The sequence below is a fragment of the Choloepus didactylus genome, chromosome 6 (assembly GCF_015220235.1).
Source record: "Choloepus didactylus isolate mChoDid1 chromosome 6, mChoDid1.pri, whole genome shotgun sequence".
NCBI classification, from domain to species: Eukaryota; Metazoa; Chordata; class Mammalia; order Pilosa; family Megalonychidae; genus Choloepus; species Choloepus didactylus.
In genome coordinates, this window is record NC_051312.1 from 31649109 (window position 1) to 31668163 (window position 19055).

General features: G+C 43.0%; 1 protein-coding gene across 1 annotated transcript in view; it reads left to right on the forward strand.

Annotated features, from left to right (window-relative positions):
* The first annotated feature begins 13332 nt into the window (after window positions 1-13332).
* Window positions 13333-19055, forward strand: part of NUP160 (nucleoporin 160) — a 50560-nt gene continuing 44837 nt past the window's right edge. The window contains exons 1-2 of the mRNA XM_037838478.1: window positions 13333-13577; window positions 13831-13942. Of these exons, the coding sequence (XP_037694406.1) occupies window positions 13418-13577; window positions 13831-13942 (272 nt within the window). The 5' untranslated portion in view covers window positions 13333-13417. The remainder of the gene's footprint in view (window positions 13578-13830; window positions 13943-19055) is intronic.

Genomic DNA, 19055 nt, shown 5'->3' on the forward strand with positions numbered 1-19055 from the left:
GGAGGGGAGAGGAGTAACGGGCGGGGGGCGGACGAGGTTGGGGTGGTGGTGTTGGCAACGCGCCGTTTGCAGCTGAGGTGCGGCTGGTTGGAGCTGAGGTGCGGCTGGAGAGCTGTGGAAAAAGGGGGTTAATGACTTTATTGGGACCAATGGCAGAGGGGTTTTTTTGTACAGCCTCCTTTTTTACAAGAATAAGGGAACCTGGGTCGACTCCTTTCAAATAAATTCTGAAGCCCCAGGTTCGACCGAGTAACCAGGTGGGATCATTGGGGAGCTGCACACTGAGATTTAAATGTGAGCAGGTACCTGTAGGTGCAATCTGGTGATGGCCTCCATAGATACCCCAGTTAATGGGTTCTTGAGGTGGTTTGCAGTTAAAGGGGGCCCATTTTAGAGTTAGGTAATGATCAGTGGCGTAAGTCTCCCACTGAGTGGCTAATGTTTCACATCCCCAATATGCACAGTAGTATTGGTTGGGGGAATTGCAGTACTGTTTTCCAGGATTTGAGGATGGGCACATATAATATTGGGCTTGATTCCAACCAGTGGGGCGTACGGAAGGAGTGGGAAATAGATCAGTTGCGTTGACAAGAAAGGAAGGTCGCCCTGCTGTAACCTGGGTTTGTATAACTGTGGAATCTTCCCACCGTGCCAAGGTCCATTTCCAAGGCTGGTGAGGGGAGTGGGGCTGGTAGACAGCCTGGGTAGAAGAGGCGAGAGCCAGCATGATTGTTAGAAGGGAAGCAATGCTCGGGTGGGGGTTATGGAGGTGTAGGGGGCTGGCTTTTGCCCGTCTATAGAGGCGTATAATTTCTCTGATTTCTTGTTTCTCCGGGGTTTCACCCGGACTGGGGTCCAGGCTCAGGTGTACTGTTGTCATCTGGTGCGTTATGCTGCGGAGACGGCAGCGTTCTCGTCTCGTTAGACGCGTGGTTGCTGGTGGCGGGCCGGATTGCCCTTCCTGGGATCCAGATTGGTTGTGCTGCATCATCTGGGAAAACACAAGCAAACCCACGCCCCTGGGCGAGGAGTGGGGAGGGACCCTTCCAGGTATTATTCTCTGGGTCCTTCCAGTAGACCATCGGGGCCTGGGTGGGCCTATACGAGGGCCCCCAATGTTTATGTAGGGGCGAAAGCCCTTCCTTATTGAATGTGAGTAGATTAAGGTGAATAAGGGCTGCTATGATAAGGTCCCCTGGAGTTGCCTGGGGGAGCATTGCCCTCTCTTTTTCAACTTGTGTTTTTAAGCGGCGATGGACTGCTTCCACAATGGCTTGCCCCTGTGGATTATAGGGGATGCCGAAATGATGGGTGATGTTATATAACTGAAGAAAGGCCGCAAAGGAGGCACTGCGATAGCCAGGCCCATTGTCCGTTTTTATGTCCCAGGGGACTCCCATGAAGAGAATTCCCTGTCTTAGGGCCTTGATACAGTGTTTGGCCGTTTCCCCCGGCGAGGGGGACTGCATAACACATGGCTGAGAAGGTGTCAATCATTACACGTTGGGCGCCAGTTGCGGTCGCAGTTGACTCGTCTGGGGGAGGGTGGCAGCCGGTTGCTAAATCCTAGGCTCTCAGGATTGCTCCGAGGGTACCGGCGGCGGGGGCTCTTTCCCGGAGGCGAGGGCGAGGCGGGGGACTTGGCCAGGTCCCCGGCGGGAGGCGTGCAAAGTATGGAGGGCGGCGAGAAAGGAACAGGCGGGACACGGTTCTTTTAGGGTGAAGAAACCAAGAGAGTTTATTAGGGGAGAGTACAAGCTTATATCGGGCGTTTAGAGGGCGGGGTAGCTGTAGGGGTTAAAGGCTTGGATTGGTTTTGAGAGGGCGCGGAGGTTCATTGAAAAGGGGCGAGAGTTGCTCCGGTAACGGTGTCTGGCAACAATGTATGCGCACTGGTGGTGATGGGAGTTGCACCGGCAACGGGGAGTGTCCGGGCAAGATAAGGGGGTGGGGAAAAGGCGGTTCCCTCCGGCAAGCCTCCCCTAACAGTGGTATTTTGGGTGAGGAAATGGGGCCTGCCTCCGGCCTCACTTTCCCAGGCCCGGGGGGCTGTAGAGGGCGCTGTCGCCCGTGCCCACTACCCTCCCCAGGGGTGGATCCGGTCCCCCAGCCCAGGCCCGCCAAGTTGAAGCACGTAATCAGTGTCCCGCACTTCCAATATACAAAGGAGGGACAGTCACAGGATAAGCATTCCCATTGCCACAAGGAGAAACAGTAAGGAAAACGGGGTTTAAGGGACTAAAACAATTCCTAAAACCCACAGGGAAAACTCCATTAGATTTCAGAGCCTGAGACTCATTTATAGAATGACTTTTCTTCCTTGGGGCTTGAGAGAACAGGAGTACAATCCCTTCTGAAGGCTTTTGTGGCAGCCCTTTCCTCTCCAAACACTGGTGTGAGTGTTCCAACATATCCACACGTTGGGGAGACCACCTTCTTCTCGGCCCCACTCTCCTCAAACATCGGGGCAGCACCCAGATTCTCTTCCATCTCTGGAGCACATGCTCAACCCCTTCAGAACAGTGGGGTAGAGGCCAGGCTCTCCCCAGTCCCCTGGGAATGTGCTCCACCCTCTTTGGGGCCTGGAGTGGCAGAACTCGTCCTGAATATCCAGGTGGAAGGCCCACCCTCAACCTCGGGGGCAAACTCACCCTTTCCATGCATGTGGGCCACTCCTCTCTCCCAGCCCGAGACCTCTTGACTCCAGACCTCAACCTCCATGGTCCCATCTTTGAAGAAATTTTTCCTTCAATTTGTTCCTTGTCTGTCTCTTCCAGTCCAGACTGGTAGCAGCTCCATCTATAACAATCTCGCAAATATTCTGTTGGCTTCACATGAAGCACACAGGGGTCAAAGCCGTCAGACATAGGACTTTCCACAGATCCTTTCTGAATAACTCCATCTCCAATCTTGGCTTGCACTGAAATGGTGGTCGGGTTCCATGTTTGGTTAAACCCTCATGTGGGGTTATAGCTTCTGGGGTTCCACCCCATGGAAGCCTGGAATTTTCCAAACCATCTGTTTCTGGTTTCTTTGAACCAAAGAGTTCAGTTCTAAGTTTATTTCTCTCTGCTCACATTTTACTATAAGCTGCAAGGAGAAGCCATACTATATCCACAACTTTTAGTTTTGAAATCTCATCAGCCAAGTATCCCAGCTAGTCGCTCTCAAATTCTTCCTTCCATCCCACACCAGGACGCAATTTTGCCAAATTCTTTGCCACTTTAAAACAAGGATCGCCTTTCTTCCAGTTTGCAACAACACATTCATTTCTGCTCAAGGCCTCATCAGAAGTATTTTTAGGGTACGTATTTCTACCAACAGTCTCTTCAAAGCAGTTTAGGCCTTTTCTATCAAGCTTCTCATAGTTCTTCCAGAATCCATTTAAAATCCATTCCAACATGTCTGGTATTTGCAAACTCAGCAGCACCAACACCCCACTTCTCTGGTACCGAAATCTGTTCTGGTTTGCTAATGCTGCCTTTGCGTAAAACACCAGATTGGCTTTTATAAAAGGGGGTTTATTTGGTTACATAGTTACAGTCTTAAGGCCATAAAGTGTCCAAGGTAATGCATTGACAATTGGGTACTGTGCCGGTTTGAATGTATTATGTCCCCCAGAAAAAGCCATATTCTTTGATGCAATCTTGTGGGGCAGACATAATAGTGGGGATTAAGTTGGAACGTTTGGATTAGGTTGTTTGCATGGAGATGCGCCCCACCCAACTGTAGATGATAACTGATGGGATATTTCCATGGAGGTGTGGCCCCACCCATTCAGGGTGGGCCTTGATTAGTGGAGCCATATAAACGTGCTGACTCAAAGAGAAAAAACTCGGTGCAGCTGTGAGTGACATTTTGGAAGAGGAGCAAGCTTGCTAGAGAGGAGCATCCTGGGAAAAAGCCATTTTGAAACCAGAACTTTGTAGCAGACACCAGCCACATGCCTTCCCAGCTAACAGAGGTTCTCCGGACACCATCGGCCATCCTTCAGTGAAGGTACCCGATTACTGATGTGTTACCTTGGACACTTTATGGCCTTAAGACTGTAACTGTGTACCCAAATAAACCCCTTTTTATAAAGCCAATCCATCTCTGGTGTTTTGCATTCCGCAGCATTAGCAAACTAAAACAGGTACCTTCACTGGAGGATGGCCAATGGCGTCTGGAAAACCTCTGTTAGCTGGGAAGGCACGTGGCTGGCGTCTGCTTGCTCCCAGGTTGCGTTCCAAAATGGCATTCTCCAAAACGTCTGCATCAGCTTCCAAGAGCCATCTTCAAAACGTCTGTCTCAGTTCCAGCTCCTCTCTCAGCTCCTGTGTGTTCTTCAAAGTGTCCCTCTTGGCTATAGCAAGTTAGCTCCTTCTGTCTGAACTTATACAGTGTTCTAGTAAACTAATCAAGGCCCATGCTGGAGGGGCAGGGCCACACCTCCATGGAAATCATCCAAGAAGAGTTATCACCTATAGTTGGGCGGGTCGCATCTCCATGGAAACACTCAAAGAATTACAATCTAATCAACACTAATACGTCTGCCCACAGAAGACTGCAGTAAAAAATTTGGCTTTTTCTGGGGGACATAATACATACAAAATGGCACAATATCCAAAATAGTTAAGGATATGTCTGGACTTTTAGGTATTGACTGGAAACTGCACTCCTCTTGGAGACCTCAGTCTAGTGGAAAAACTGAATGAATGAATCAGACTCTTAAGGAAACAATTACTAAAATTTGTTTTGAAACTCACCTTAAATGGGATAAAGTATTTCCCTTTGCCCTTCTGAGAGTTAGAATAGCACCTAGAAGCAGACTTGTTTTAAGTCCTTATGAAATAACATATGGGAGGCCATTTCAAAAGTTTGAGTGTGCAGGAAACAGGCACCCTAGTTCTGATCTTGCTACCATATAATATGTTTGATATTTAGGGGTTACTCCGAATGAAATTAATAATTGTGCTTTTAACCATCTTAAGTTTCCTACAGATACGCCTTACATCATCATAAACCTGGAGATTGAGTATGGCTCTGAGCTTGGAAAAATGAGCATTCCCAAGTTCAAGTTAACCCTAAATGTATCAGATCATAATTAGTATTACTTGTCACTCATTCTTAAGTTGCAGGGAATTAAGCCATGGATGCGTCATACTCATGTTGAATGGCAATCCATCCAGGACGGTAACTTGCCACCTCTGAGTCAAAAGACTGCTGTGACAATTGCCCCTCCTACTGATTCAGACCGTAAGTATACCTATGTACCTTTAGACAGACTAAAATATCTTTTTAAGAAACAACCAAAAAGAATTACATAAAAGGAACTGGGCACCAACGGTATTTATCACTTGCTTTTTTATCTTTAGTGTATAGTCGTTAGTCAACTTAAATTGTAATTAGCTCTAAGGAAAGATGGTTAATCTTGTTTTCTACACATATGCCTATATGTTTTACCTCTCTAATTTTGTTAAGACTCAAGATAATATATTCCTTCAATGGGCACACTTTTATGCTTCAACAGTGAATAGGTCAAACTGTTGGGTTTGTGGTCAATTACCCGTATCTAGCATGTCTATTCTATCCTAGTGGATAGCCCCTCTTCAAATCAATGATTAGCAAATGCTAAAGACACTGATCAAAGAAATGCAGGTTTGACAAGGATCCTTAAATACCATAGATACAATTAATGCAGACCCAGGGAAATGGCCAGTTAATTTAGAAAGTTCAGGCACCAATTTTTCTTTTCTTATAATGTAGCAATAACAAGAGTATTGCAATATGCTGGTCTTTTAGATTAAACGGCTGAAAATTTAATCATCATGGAGAAAGAGGGACATAGACTACTTTGGGATGGCATGGTTTGGTTAACACCTGGGTATGGAAGATTGAACCAGACAGCCCCTCTTTGTTGGGAACAATGAAATCATTCTCAATAACATTATCCTATTAACACTAGAAAAATGGGACATATACCTCCAGAATGATGTCACCAAATTATTTCCTTAGCTGCCAGTGATTAGTAAGGTCCGGACTAGATTAACAGACCTGGCATATATTAGTACTTCCCTATCCCCCAGACCTGCTTCTCTTTTACTATTTTCATCCAGTTACTGCCAACTACCATTCTCCCAGTTGTCAAAACAAAAACATAGGGATAAACCTAGACTTGGTCCTCTCTTACTTTCACACTCACAGGATCCCACTGATTTTACCTCCTAAATATTCCCTTAAGTCTATTCTCTTCTTCTCCATGCAAATCAGGGTTTCATCAACCCTCACCCGGACTATTCATTCATTCATTCATTCATTCAACAAATATTTACTGAATGCCTCTCATGTCAGGCATGATTCTTGGAGTGTGGAGTCAAGTGAATGCATGAGGGAGGGGAAGGGGCATAGAAAGCAGGGAGGCAATTTAGGAGGCTATTAACAATAATACTGGTGAGATGGTGGTGGTTTGGATAAGGTCAATGGCAGTGAGGAACTAAGAAGTGGTTAGATTTTAGATATATTTTGAAAGTAGAGTCAATAGGATGTCCCAGCTGATTGGGTGGAAGGTAAGAGAGAAAGAAGACCCAAAGAGGACTCCAAGATTTTTGGCTTGAGTAATTGGAAGGATACCAGTTATTCAGATGGAGAAGACTGAGGGTGGAGCAAATGTTGGGGGTAGAGATCAGAACTTCAGTTTGGGACATATCAGGACTTCAATTTTAGACATTTTAAGTCTAAGATTAAGAATAGGTGGATGGAATGGTGGAGCAAGATGGCAGCACAGAGAGGTATGGAATTTAGTTAATCCTAAATAGCCAGGAACCACTAGTATATAGTCTGGCACATCTGTTGGGGAACATCTGTGACTGGACAAACATTGTACACCATCCCTGAATGGGTGGAATGGCTGAGACAGCAGCACAGAACTGTAAGTAAAGCTCCCGAAACTGCAGATCCGGTGCCCCTCCCCCACCGGTATGGAAGGCTGAGCTGAAATACTTCCCTTTGCAAAAAAAAAAAACAAAAAACTGGTTATTTGGAGGGAGGGAAAGTAACTTAACCAAGCTCCAACTGCGGTTTTAATTAACAAATCTGGACTAGTGAATACAAGCTACAAGCACAGATAAACCCAGAGCAAATAGGAAAGGAATCTGAGGTTCCTCCCTGCAGACAGGAGGCAGGGCTGACAGAAAAAAAAAATACATAAATAAAAACAGAGGTTTTTGGAGATGGCTGAGCTCAGAATACTGGAAAACAGCTGTGTCCCAAGAAAAGGGGCACAGAGAACCAGGTACCAATACTGGTTGACTGGCAAAACTGGGGGGGTGGGGTGGGGAGTGGCTCTGAAAAGGGACCTTTGCTCTTTTTCTTTTTTTTCCCTCTCATTCTAAGCAGCTCATCAGAGAAAGCCTCAGGCATTTTCAACTGTCAGTGATGACCCAGGCAAGGGTGGAGTTAACTGAGTCAGAGAGACGAGGGAGGAATTCAAGTGCAGAAGATAACTCCCCAAAGAGTGTATCTTCCCTAAGAAAAGAGGGGTGGGGTCCAGCTCAAGTGGCTGCCCTCCCTCAAAGAATTCAGACCCTGGGGCCTGGGAGGAAAAAAAAGAAACCAGAAACAACTTGAGCTTGGCTTCTGACACACTGGGTCCATGGCCAGGACAGGGTCTACTGAGAATTAAAGGGACCACACCTCTTTACACCAGTGGGAAGCTGTGGGCTGACAAATGCCACCTGCTGGACAGGATAGGAAAAGCACCAAGTATAGAGGCCTCACAGGAATCTGACAACCTGCTCCTCAGGGAAACTTGACATTGATTACACCTTCCTCCAGAGACCTGGGCCCGTCTGGTCTGGGAAAATCTGATTGGGGTAATCAAGGAAACCAGATGCCTATACAACAAAAAACTATGAGTCACATTAGGAAAAACAAAGATATGGCCCATCAAAGGAACAAACCTACACTTCAACTGAGATACAGGAATTGAAACAAACAATTATTAAACAAATCTCCTAATTCAATCCAAAAGTCAAATCAAAGAGTTGAGGGAAGATATGACAAAAGAGATGAAGGATATAAAGAAGACATTGAGCAAACATAAGAACTCTGAAGTTTGAAAAAACAATTAGCAGAAATTATGGGAATGAAAGGCACAATACAAAAGATAAAAAATACAATGGAGATATACAACAGCAGATTTGAAGAGGCAGAAGAAGATTCATGAACTGGAGGTCAGGACACCTGAAATCCCAGGCACAAAAGAACAGGTAGGGAAAAGAATGGAAAAATATGAACAACATCTCAGGGAACTGAATGACAACATGAAGCACATGAATATTCATGTCATAGGTGTCCCAGAAGAAGAAGAGATGGGAAAAGGGCAGAAACAATAATGGAGGAAAATTTCCCATCTCTTATGAAAGACATAATATTACAGATCCAGGAAGCACAGTGTACCCCAAACAGAATAGATCCGAATAGACCTATGCCAAGACACTTAATAATCAGATTATCAAATGTCAAAGACAAAGAGAGAATTCTGAAAGCAGCAAGAGAAAAGTGATCCATCACATACAAGGGAAGCTCGATAAGACTGTGTAGATTTCTCAGCAGAAACCATGGAGGTGAGAAGGCAGTCATATGATATATTTAAGATACCGAAAGGAGAAAAACTGCCAAACAAAAATTCTATATCTGAAAACTGTCCTTCAAAAATGAGGGAGAGTTTAAAATATTCTCAAACAGACACTGAGAGTCTGTGAACAAGATACCTGCTCTACAGGAAATACTAAAGGGAGCACTACAGACAGATAGGAAAAGACAGGAGAGAGAAGTTTGGAGTACAATATTGGGTGATGGTAGCACAATAATGTAAGTACACTGAATAAAGATGACTGTGAGTATGGTTGCAAGAGGAAGGTTAGGGGCAGGTAGGACACGAGAAGGAAAGATAGAAGATAAAGACTGGGACTGTATAGCTTAGTGAAACCTAGAGTGGTCAATGATCGTGACTAAGTGTACAAATATGTTTTTACATGTGGGAGAACAAATGAATGTAAATTTTGCAAGGTGTTAAAAATGGGGAGGTATTGGGGAAAAAATACAATCAATGCAAACTAGAGTCTATAGTTAACAGTAACACTGTACTATGCTTCCATTAGTTGTAACAAAGGCAATATACCAAAGCCAAATGTCTATAAGAGGGGGATATAAGGAAGGGGTATGGGATTCTTGGCATTGGTATTGTTGTCTGACATTTTTATTGTATTTCATTTTCATTTTATTTTTTCTTTTGTTGCTTTTTAGTTGTCATTTTTTTTCTCTTTTTCTTTTATCTTTTTTCACCTCTTCCTCTTTCTTTGTAGAAGAAATGGAAATGTCCTTATATAGATATTGTTGGTGAATGTATAACAATGTGATTATACAGAGAATCACTGATTATTTATGTAGGATTGAATATATGGTGTGTGAATAAAACTGTCTAGAAAATAAAGAGAGGGATACAAATGCTGGAGAAAATGTGGAGAAAGGGATGTACCTGATCACCACTGGTGGGGAAGTAGAATGGTGCAGCCCATCTGGAGGGCAGTGTGGTGGTTCCACAGGAAGCTAAGCATGGGGTTGCCATATGGTCCTGCAACTTGACTACTGGGTGTATACTGGAAAGAACTGCAACAAGGGACACAAATGGACATTTGTACAGTGGAGTTTATGGTGCCAGTATTCACAATTTGCAGTGGATGGAGGTGCAGTATTCTGATGAACAGAATAGTGAACTGTGGTATATGCATACAATGGAATATTGAGCTGCTACAAGAAAGACTGAAGTTGTGAGGTGAATGGACATTGAGGATAGTATGTTGAGTGAAATAAAACAGAAATGAAAAGAAAAACATTATAATGCCTCACCTATATGGACTAACTATAATGTGCAAGTTCTGAGAATTGAGTATGAGAGCATAGGTTATCAGGGCAAGGCTTATTATAAAGGTTTCTAGATTTTAAGCTCTTACAGCAGTTACATCTATTTCTGAGTTGTAATGGTCATTTCTAAATTCTGAGATGCTGAGTTCTTTGTTTATAAGCTGGTCAGTCCCTGGAACTTTGGGTATCTGTGTGACACTTGAGATTCAGAACCAGAATCTGACAGCTATAAATGTCAGCAATACTCCATACAGCATACGTTAAGGAGTCTGAAAAAAGTGATCAGACTTCAATAAGAGATATGAACGAAATGGACCTGGTTAGTACTAAGGTAAATTAGACTAAAGGGTAAAGGACAATATTGGCGGTGTTTTTAAAACTTCAACTTCTGTGTGTGACCAAAGAAGAGATGATTATTAGGTGCAAAATCTGTATTTTTTATAACACACTATATAATCTAACTTGTAAGGTCAGTTTATTCTAACAACATAATTACATGGAATGTTGCATAGGGAGTGAAATCTGGTTGGTTTGTACAGGTTAGTGTGATGCCCCAATACATCCCAGAGTAATCTGGGCAGAGAATAAAAATGTATTTGCAAAGCACCCCTGGGGGACTGGGGGGAAATGTGGAACTATTAAATTTCCCCACCTGGGGAATTAATGATATTCTCACAGGCACTGGGGGCTACCAATTTAGAAGGCCGAGACCTCAAGCTTGGGGCTTGCCCTTATGAAATTTGTCACTGCAAAGGAGAGGCTAAGCCTACTTAAAATTGTGCCTAAGAGTCACCCCCAGAGAACCTCTTTTGTTTTTCAGATGTGGTCACTCTTGCTAAGCCAACTCTGCAAGTATACTCACTGCCCTCCCTCCTACATGGGACATGACTCCCAGTGGTGTAAATCTTCCTGGTAACAAGGGACATAACTTGTGGGGATGAGCCTGGCCCTGGCATCATAGGATTAAGAAAACCTTCTTGGACCAAAAGGAAGAAGGAGAAAAGAAACAAACTAAAGTTTCAGTGGCTGAGAGATCTCAAATTGAGTCAAGAGGTCATTCTGGAGGTTATCCTTATGCATTACATAGATATTCCTTTTCAGTTTTCAGTGTATTGGAACAGCTAGAAGGGAATACCTGAAACTGTCAAATTGCAACCCAGTAGCCTTTATTCTTGAAGACAACTGTGTAACTATATAGCTTACCCTGTGTGACTATGCAGTTGTGAAAACTTTGTGGCTCCCACTTCCTTTATACAGTGTATGGACAGATGAATAGAAAAATGAGGACAAAAAGTAAATGAATAATAGAGAGATTGGGGGTATGGGATGTTTGGGGTGTTCTTTTTTGCTTTTATTCTTATTCTTTTGTGTGTGTGGTAATGAAAATGTTTAAAAATTGATTGTGGTGATGAATGCACAACTATATAATGGAACTGTGAACAACTGGTTGTACATCTTGGATGACTGTATGATACGTGAATATATCTCAATAAAATTGAATTTAAAAAAAAAATTAAAAAAAAAAGAATAGGTGGCTGACTATTTAAGCCTGGAGTTCAGGAAAAAGGTTTGGGCTAGAGATATATATTTGGGAATCATCAGCATATAGATGATATTTAAGACAGAAGACTGGAGGAGATCCTCAGGGGAATGTGTATAGATAGAAAAGAGGATCAAGAACTGAGCTCTGGGTATTCCAAAATTAAGAGGCTAGAGGATGAAGAGTAATTAGCAAAGAAGTCTAAAAAGGAACAGTGAGTAAAATAGGAGGAAATTAAAATAGTGTGGTGTCCTGGAAGCCAAGTGAAAAAAATGTTTCTAGGAGGAAGAAAAAAATCAATTGGTCAAATGCTGCAGGTGGTCAAGTTAAGTTTAGAAATGAGAATTCAATAATAGATAAACAATCTGGATGTCATTGGTAATCTTTAAAAAAAAGCAGTTTCAGTAGAGCAGTAGGAGCAAAAGCCCAATAAAAGCAGGTTTAAGAGAGAATGGTAGGAAAGGAATTGGTTAGAACACTCTAGAATTTTGCTAAAAATACAGGGTGGAGCAGAGATATAGGGTAGTAGCTGAAGACAGTGAGACCAATAAGGGCTTTTTTTTTTTTTTTTTTGGAGGGGAGGAGAAATAACTGCAAGTTTGTATGCTTAGAGGAACAACCCAGTAAAATGGGAAAAACTGTAAATGTAGGAGAGGAGAGAATTGCAGGAATCATGCCCTTGAGCAGGTGATCTAGTGAAGAAGTAGAAAGGTTGTCTTACCAAAAGCTCAGGGACACTTCAATTTATAATAGCAGGAAGAGAAGGCAAAGATATGAGTATAGATACTGGTAGGTGGAGAGAATGTGGTAGGGGGGGAAATTCCTTCTCTTTTGATTGCTTCCATTTTCTAGGTGAAGAAGCAAACAGAGCGAGGATGAGGGAGTGAGGATGAGGAAGGAGGTGTTGAAGGTTAAAGGGTTGTCAAACACTCCTCTAGGACAGTGAGAGGGTAATGGGCAAGGGAAATACAATGTGTTTCTTATAATTAGAGGGAGGCAAGCCATTAAGTGTGTATATATTTCTCCAGCCCTGGTCAACCGCAGATTTGGATTTACGCGAAGTTGTAGTTTTTAACTAGTGACGAAGAGAGCTAGGCAAGTGAGTAATTTAATGGAATTGAAGCGGGGAAGAAAATATCAAGGAAATGAAGAACAGTGAAAAGGAGGTAGGAAAAATGGATTGTAGGTAGTATGAAAGAACTGCACTATTGGAATAGGTGGCTTAGAGTTGGGGTGGTAACAGGACGAATGAAACATAGAACGACATAGCATTTTCCTCATTATTGAGCCATCTATTCTGCCCTAGATACTGTGCGTAAACCATAATACCTTCTAAACATCCGCTATGGGCCCTTACTGTTTTGACAGTCAGCAGTGAGATCCCGGGTGGAACGAAAGGCAAACTTCGTTTTTGGGTAACCGTACTTCAGCAGTTTGCAGCATCAACTTCTAATTTAACACGTTACATTATACAAGAATACATGAATACAGTCTCTTGAAAAAAATTCCAATACAAAACAAAAGGTCCCTTCTCCCCTTCAATACCCCTCCTTTCGAATCCCACGTTTGAAGGAGGAAGGGAGATTTACAGACCTATATCCTAAAACGGGGAGACGACCATAACTTTGGGATCCGGCAGAGGGCGCTAAACTACTCGACAACCTCCAACCTCGGCCCTCCAGCGAGGCCCAGCCCTGCAGCCCGCGCCGGCGTTTTTAAATGGAAACACACCCGCCGCGTCCCCGCTCAAAGGCCGCTGGGAAAAAGGCGAAGCCCTCTAAAGGCGTCCTAGCCGGCCACTCGTTGGTTCCTGCAGAGTCGCTTCCTCTCCCCTTGTCTCTTCTACTTCCTTTCTTCCCACCCTCATTCCCCTGCCAACTCGGTATAAGCCCCTCAAAGAACGGTCCAGTCGGCCTACCTCCTCCCCCGGCTTTTTCACCTGTCAGCGCTCGGCTCACACCACCCCCGGAAATGACGCCAACCACCTGGTCCTGGCCGTGTCCCGTCGGGCCTCGCGGCGGCGGCGGCAACATGGCGGCGGCGGGAGCCGTGGAACGGAGCTTCTTGGAGATAAGTGGACCTGAGCGTGAAAGACAAAGGCATTTTCGGGAGTTTACAGTCTGCAGCCTTGGTACGGAAGTTGACAGAGAGACGCGATCCTCCCACGGGTTCCGGTTCTCTGTCCATCACCTGGGTTCATTTTCGAAAGTCCACATTCCGCTGGTCCCTGGATGAGAGCTTCCTGGGTGTCTGGTTTCTTCCGCTTTTATTCTCCTTTCCTTTGTATGGATTGTCAGTCTGCTACCTTTTGCTTTCTCAGCGCCCTTAGTCTCTTGTCATCCCCGGAGAACCATGTATGCACACTGACCATGCTCCTTTTCCAGGGACTGTGAATACCGTGGCTGGAGCCGCGAAATACAGTGAGACCGCGGGAGGTTTCTACTATGTGGAAAGCGGCAAGTTGTTCTCTATCACCAGAAACAGGTTCATTCATTGGTAAGTGCTATTTTCGCCAACCCCTCTTGAAGGTAGGGTTATTCAATGTCTGGATTTCCCTGGCTGTTCCTAAAGTGTCATTTCACAAAGCGATAATCGACAGTTAGCAAAGGAGGAAGACTGTTTGTAATTCATGTCTGAATCAGGAGAAAATTAAGGCGACTCATAGTTCTAGGAGAGACACCCCACCTCCCCAACCCCCAGTCTAAAAGCAGAGAGAATGTAGCTTAGGGGATAAAGCCCTGAAGACCAGGGTTTAAACATGAACTTATTATGGTCTTCAGTTTTTAGGTTTGTTTTTTTTTTAAGCCTTTTGATTTATTTTTGTAATTCAAAAAAGCTTCATATTTTTAATTTAGCTATTCTGTTTTTGTGCCTTATACACTTTCACAGTCGTCTTCTGTTTCTCAATATGGAAAGCTCATTTGATTGTTTTTATAGCACTTTACAGCTTCCTTCACTTTACGAATATTTGTTAAACTTCTACATGTCAGGCCATTTTAGGGATTTTGGATTTTATCTTAAGAACATCGAGCAATCACTGAAGTGTTTTAAAGAGTTACTAACACGATCAAACTTCTGTTTTTAAACGATCAGTCTAAATATCGGGAAAATGGATTTGGATTGGGTGGGGCTGTTACAGAATGACACTTTGCTTTTATGATGGACCAAGGAAGAGATGCATGTGGCTCAGATTGTGGCAGTGTCAAGGAAAAGAGAAATAGATGGATTCAAGATACATTTATATGGTAGATTCACTAGGAGTTGGTGACAGATTGAATATGGAGTGGAGTGGTAAGGGAAAAAGGTGGGGACAAAGAACTCCCAGATTTCTGATGTGATTAACCAGATATAAGGGGTGGGAGTGCCTTTCCTGGGATACAGAAGACTGGTTTTGACGGGAGAATTCTTTTGGACATACTAAATTTGAGGTACCAGTGCTGCAGCCCTTGGAAATGTTAAGTAGGCATTGGACTTTACAGGTTCAAGCCTCAGAAGAAGAGCTTATGTTAGAGATATGAATTCACTTATTTAAGAAATATTTTTGAGTACCTGCTATGTTCCAGTCAATGGTTAGGAACTGGGGATATAGGAGGGAACAGAACAGACAAAAAGTCTTCACTCTCGTGGAGGGAGACAGGTAATTAACAAAAAGTAAATGCAACTTGTCAGGTGATGGTAAATGAAGTAGAGAACAAAGAAACAAGAGGAAAGGGGAATGTTTACAGGAGTTACTATTTTACATAAGGTAATCAGGCAAGATTCAGAGATTAGTTGACAGTTGAGCAGAGAAATTGAGTATACCTGGGGAGGAGCATTTCAGGTAGAGCCTCTCAAGAAGAAGGAACAAAAAATACAAAGAACCGTGAGATGGGAGCTCTTGTGTTCAAAAGAATGACAGAGTGTCAGGAGTCTGAATGAAGAGTAGAACAATGAAAAAGATAGCTCAGGGCCAGATCAGAGTTTTGTCAGTTGTTTTAAGTCTTTGGCTTTTACTCTGAGTGAGATGAGAAGAAGCCATTGGAGGGTTTTAAGTAGAGAATGACATGATCTAAGTTGTGTTTCTAAAATCATGATCACTGTTGCTGTTGTATTGGGAGTAGAATGTGGTGGGGGAAGGATAGAAGCATTTAGGAGTCTAGTGCAAAAGCTCAGATGAGAATATGGTGGCTTAGACCAGGTGGTAGTGCTAAAAGCAGTGAGAAATGGCTTGGTTGTATATATGCTTTCAAGGTGAATTTATTAGAATTTACTATTGAATCAGATGTAGCATATACAGAAAGAGAAGAGTTAAGAGTGACCTCAAGATTTTTGACTTGGACAACTGGAAGTTACAAGATGTCATTAACTGAGATGGAAAATAGTGCAGGTGAAGACGTTTTTGTTTGTTGGGTTTGATGCATGCATAAATTCCATTTTGGAGAAGTTTAGTTTGCTATGCCTTTCCAGGTGGAGCTGTTGAGGCAGTAGTCAGGAGTTCAAAGGACGGGGTGGGCTGAATATACAGATTTGGGAATTGTTTACGTGAGATGGCATCTAAGCTTGTTATATACTGAATGAGATCACCTGATGTTTCCCAATGTCGGCACTATTGACATTTGGGGCCAGATAATTCTTTGTCATAGGGGATGCCACAGGATATTGAGCAGCATCCCTGACCTCTAACCACTACATGCCACTTGCTTCTTCCTACTACTGCCCCAGTTGTGACAACCAGTGTCTCCAGGTATTGCTAAATGTCCTTGTTGGGGAGGGAAGGAGGGGCTAAATCACCCCCAAGTTGAGTATCACTTGTGTAGATGAGTGAGGAGAAAAGTATGAGGACTGAGCCCTAAGGTGCTCCAACATTTAGGAATGAGGAACTAAGAAACAAGACTGAGAAGGAGTAGCTAGTGAAGTGAGAGGTGGACAAAAAGAGAGTGTTGTTCCATAATCTAAGGGAAATATTTTAAGAAGGAGGAGAGCAAAAGACTTTCAAATGCCGCATTTGAGTTGGGTAAGATAAGAAATGAAAATTGACCTTTGCGTTGTGGAAGTCATTGATGACCTTATCGAGAACTGCTCCAATAGACTGGTGGGGCAAAAGCCTGAGTGGAGTGGGTTCAAAAGAGAAGGAGAGAAGAGGGATCATGACTATTTCAAGGAGTATTGCTATAATGGAGAAATCAAATGGTAGCTGGAGGATGATGGGGGATTATAGAGGAATTATAGTAGTATATTTAAATGCAGTGGGAATGATCTAGTAGGTGCAATTGAACGCCACCACTGGAGGAGATAAGTTCAAGAAACTGTTAGAAAAAAACATCTACATCATTAAGAATTATGGTAGGAATAAGGTAGGAGAGAGTTATAGTAAAATAAGAGCAAAGTATTCAAGGAGTAAAAGGGATCTGTAGATAACTGCAAAGAGCAGGGGTAGCAGGTGGTATTTGATGGCATGAGCATCAGAGCTGAATTGGGGCAGGGAGGGAGGAACAGTGGTCTGTAAGTAGCAGTGGGGAACAAGCAAAATGTCTGCGCCCTACTTTGAGACCCCACTACAAGAAGCATAGTAGAGATAGTTGCTGCCATTAGAGAGGGCTGCAGGGGACAGTGTCCTCAGGGAAGATCGGAACCCAGCTTTAACCATAAGGCAGAAAGGTGAGGGAGTATTCAGAGAAGAGGTTGAGGATAAGGAAATAGTGCTGATAATGTTGCATGAGTTACTAGAAGCATTAGAGCTCAAATGGTGCTCAGAGCCTTGGGAGAGTGTATATAGTGAGCAGAGATGATGACCCAGGTCAAACGTTTGAGAAGGGGTCATGTCAAGGAAAGGAGCGAGAGTGCGGGGGAAGTGGGAGAAAAACTAGGAGAGGGTAGTATAGAAGTCAAGAGAAGAGACTGTTTTAAGAAGGAAGGTATGGTCAAGTTTGGAATGTTGCTAAGAGGTGAAGTAAGAGTAAGACTCAGACTTCATTGAAATTGGTGTAGGACCTTGGTAAGAAGGGAGTGTGGTGGGGGCAAAAGCCAGATTTAGTTTTTTTGTTTTGTGCGTGTATATGTTAAATTAGTTTTATTTAACCAGTTTTCACAGCTAAGTATGTAAGTCTATATAAATTTTACAGATTGTATAGTTTATATATAGTTCAAACTACTGAACAAAGAAGTAGATCCCACAGATGCAAAAATATTGTATCAATCAATTCAAGGCATACAGCTCTCTGTATGGCCGAGGAGATGGTCAGTTCTAAGCATAAACTTCAATACAGTACAAAAATAAGATTTTGGTTTTATTTCATTCTTCATGCATTCAATATGATTGCAAGCTCAGCCTAACATAACTGGCATCTGGAGTCAGGATGAGATGAGGAGATAGAGAAAGCTTGGCTATGGAGGGGAATGGGGAGAAGGTGATAGCTAAGTGGGGGAGTACAGGGTGATGAAAAGGGAGAGGCAGACCAGAGCATATTTGAATGTTGATGGAAGGCTCTGGAAGAAGGAAAGTTGGATGCAGGAGATGGGAAGGATATAAGAGGATATACTTCAAAAGTCAGGAATTGACCTTTAATTGCTGGAGGAAGACTTGGAGGGAGGTATGCAGGTACATTAGCAGATGAGGTGATGGGAAGTTAGGAGATTCCTAGCATGTTGCTTTCTGTGGTTCCAAAGCTACCGCATGGCAGAGTTACACCTGAGGAGTCTGCCCTGCATCCTAGCACACTGACTTTGTTTTCTGAGTACAGTATGTACTCTCATTTCTTTTTCAAACATATGATATACCCTTGAGTTACTCTATCAGTTTTTAAGGTCATTTTGTTATTATTGATAGCTTTTTAAAAATATCAACAAAGAACCCTTTTATTTTTTCATGTTACTGCTTTCAGCTGTGTTCTATCAACTCTCCTTTTCCACTGCATGGCCCTTAACAAGGATTGATAAATTTTTAAAACCCTTTTAGTGCTATTAAAAGAAAAACCCTGGATTAATTCATAACATAGATGTTTTTATTTTCGCATTATGGGTAAGATGAAATGATGAGGGAGTCGAAAACAACCAAAAATTTTACTTTATACCAAAGGTGATAGTTCTGGAGTAAGGATTGAGTTTCAGTAGAAGAAAGATTCGTGGTGAGCATACTTTTAGGGTAAGATCTCTCCTATCGTTATTTAAGGAAGCATTCACAAGAAAGGAAAAGGAAAAAAAAAAAAAACGACAACTTTAAATAGGGAGCTACTTGAAACAAAGTTAATTAAATTGAGAGAAGGGAGGGAATTTGAGATGATGAGACTTTATGTTCAGAACAATTTTAATAAAAGAAAATAATAGGTTTACTTGAGAGGAACAGAGGGGATAAACTGGGAGCTAGAAATTAAGGAAAATCAGCTAGTTAATTGAAATTTTAACCTTGATTTTTGCTGCAAGAAGGAGTCCATTTCAGTGTTCTGGAGTAAATGCGACCACAGCAAGAGGCAGAGAAGCCTCCTTTGGCGGTCATTAAGTATCATCTGGTGCTGCTGAGAAGAGGGCACTAAGAATAAAGCTGCTGTAGTCCAAGAAGGGATGACCAGTTTAACTGCAGAGATGGAAGGGAAGGAGAAGTGTCAGGAAGAGGAAAGCATCAGGATTTGACAGA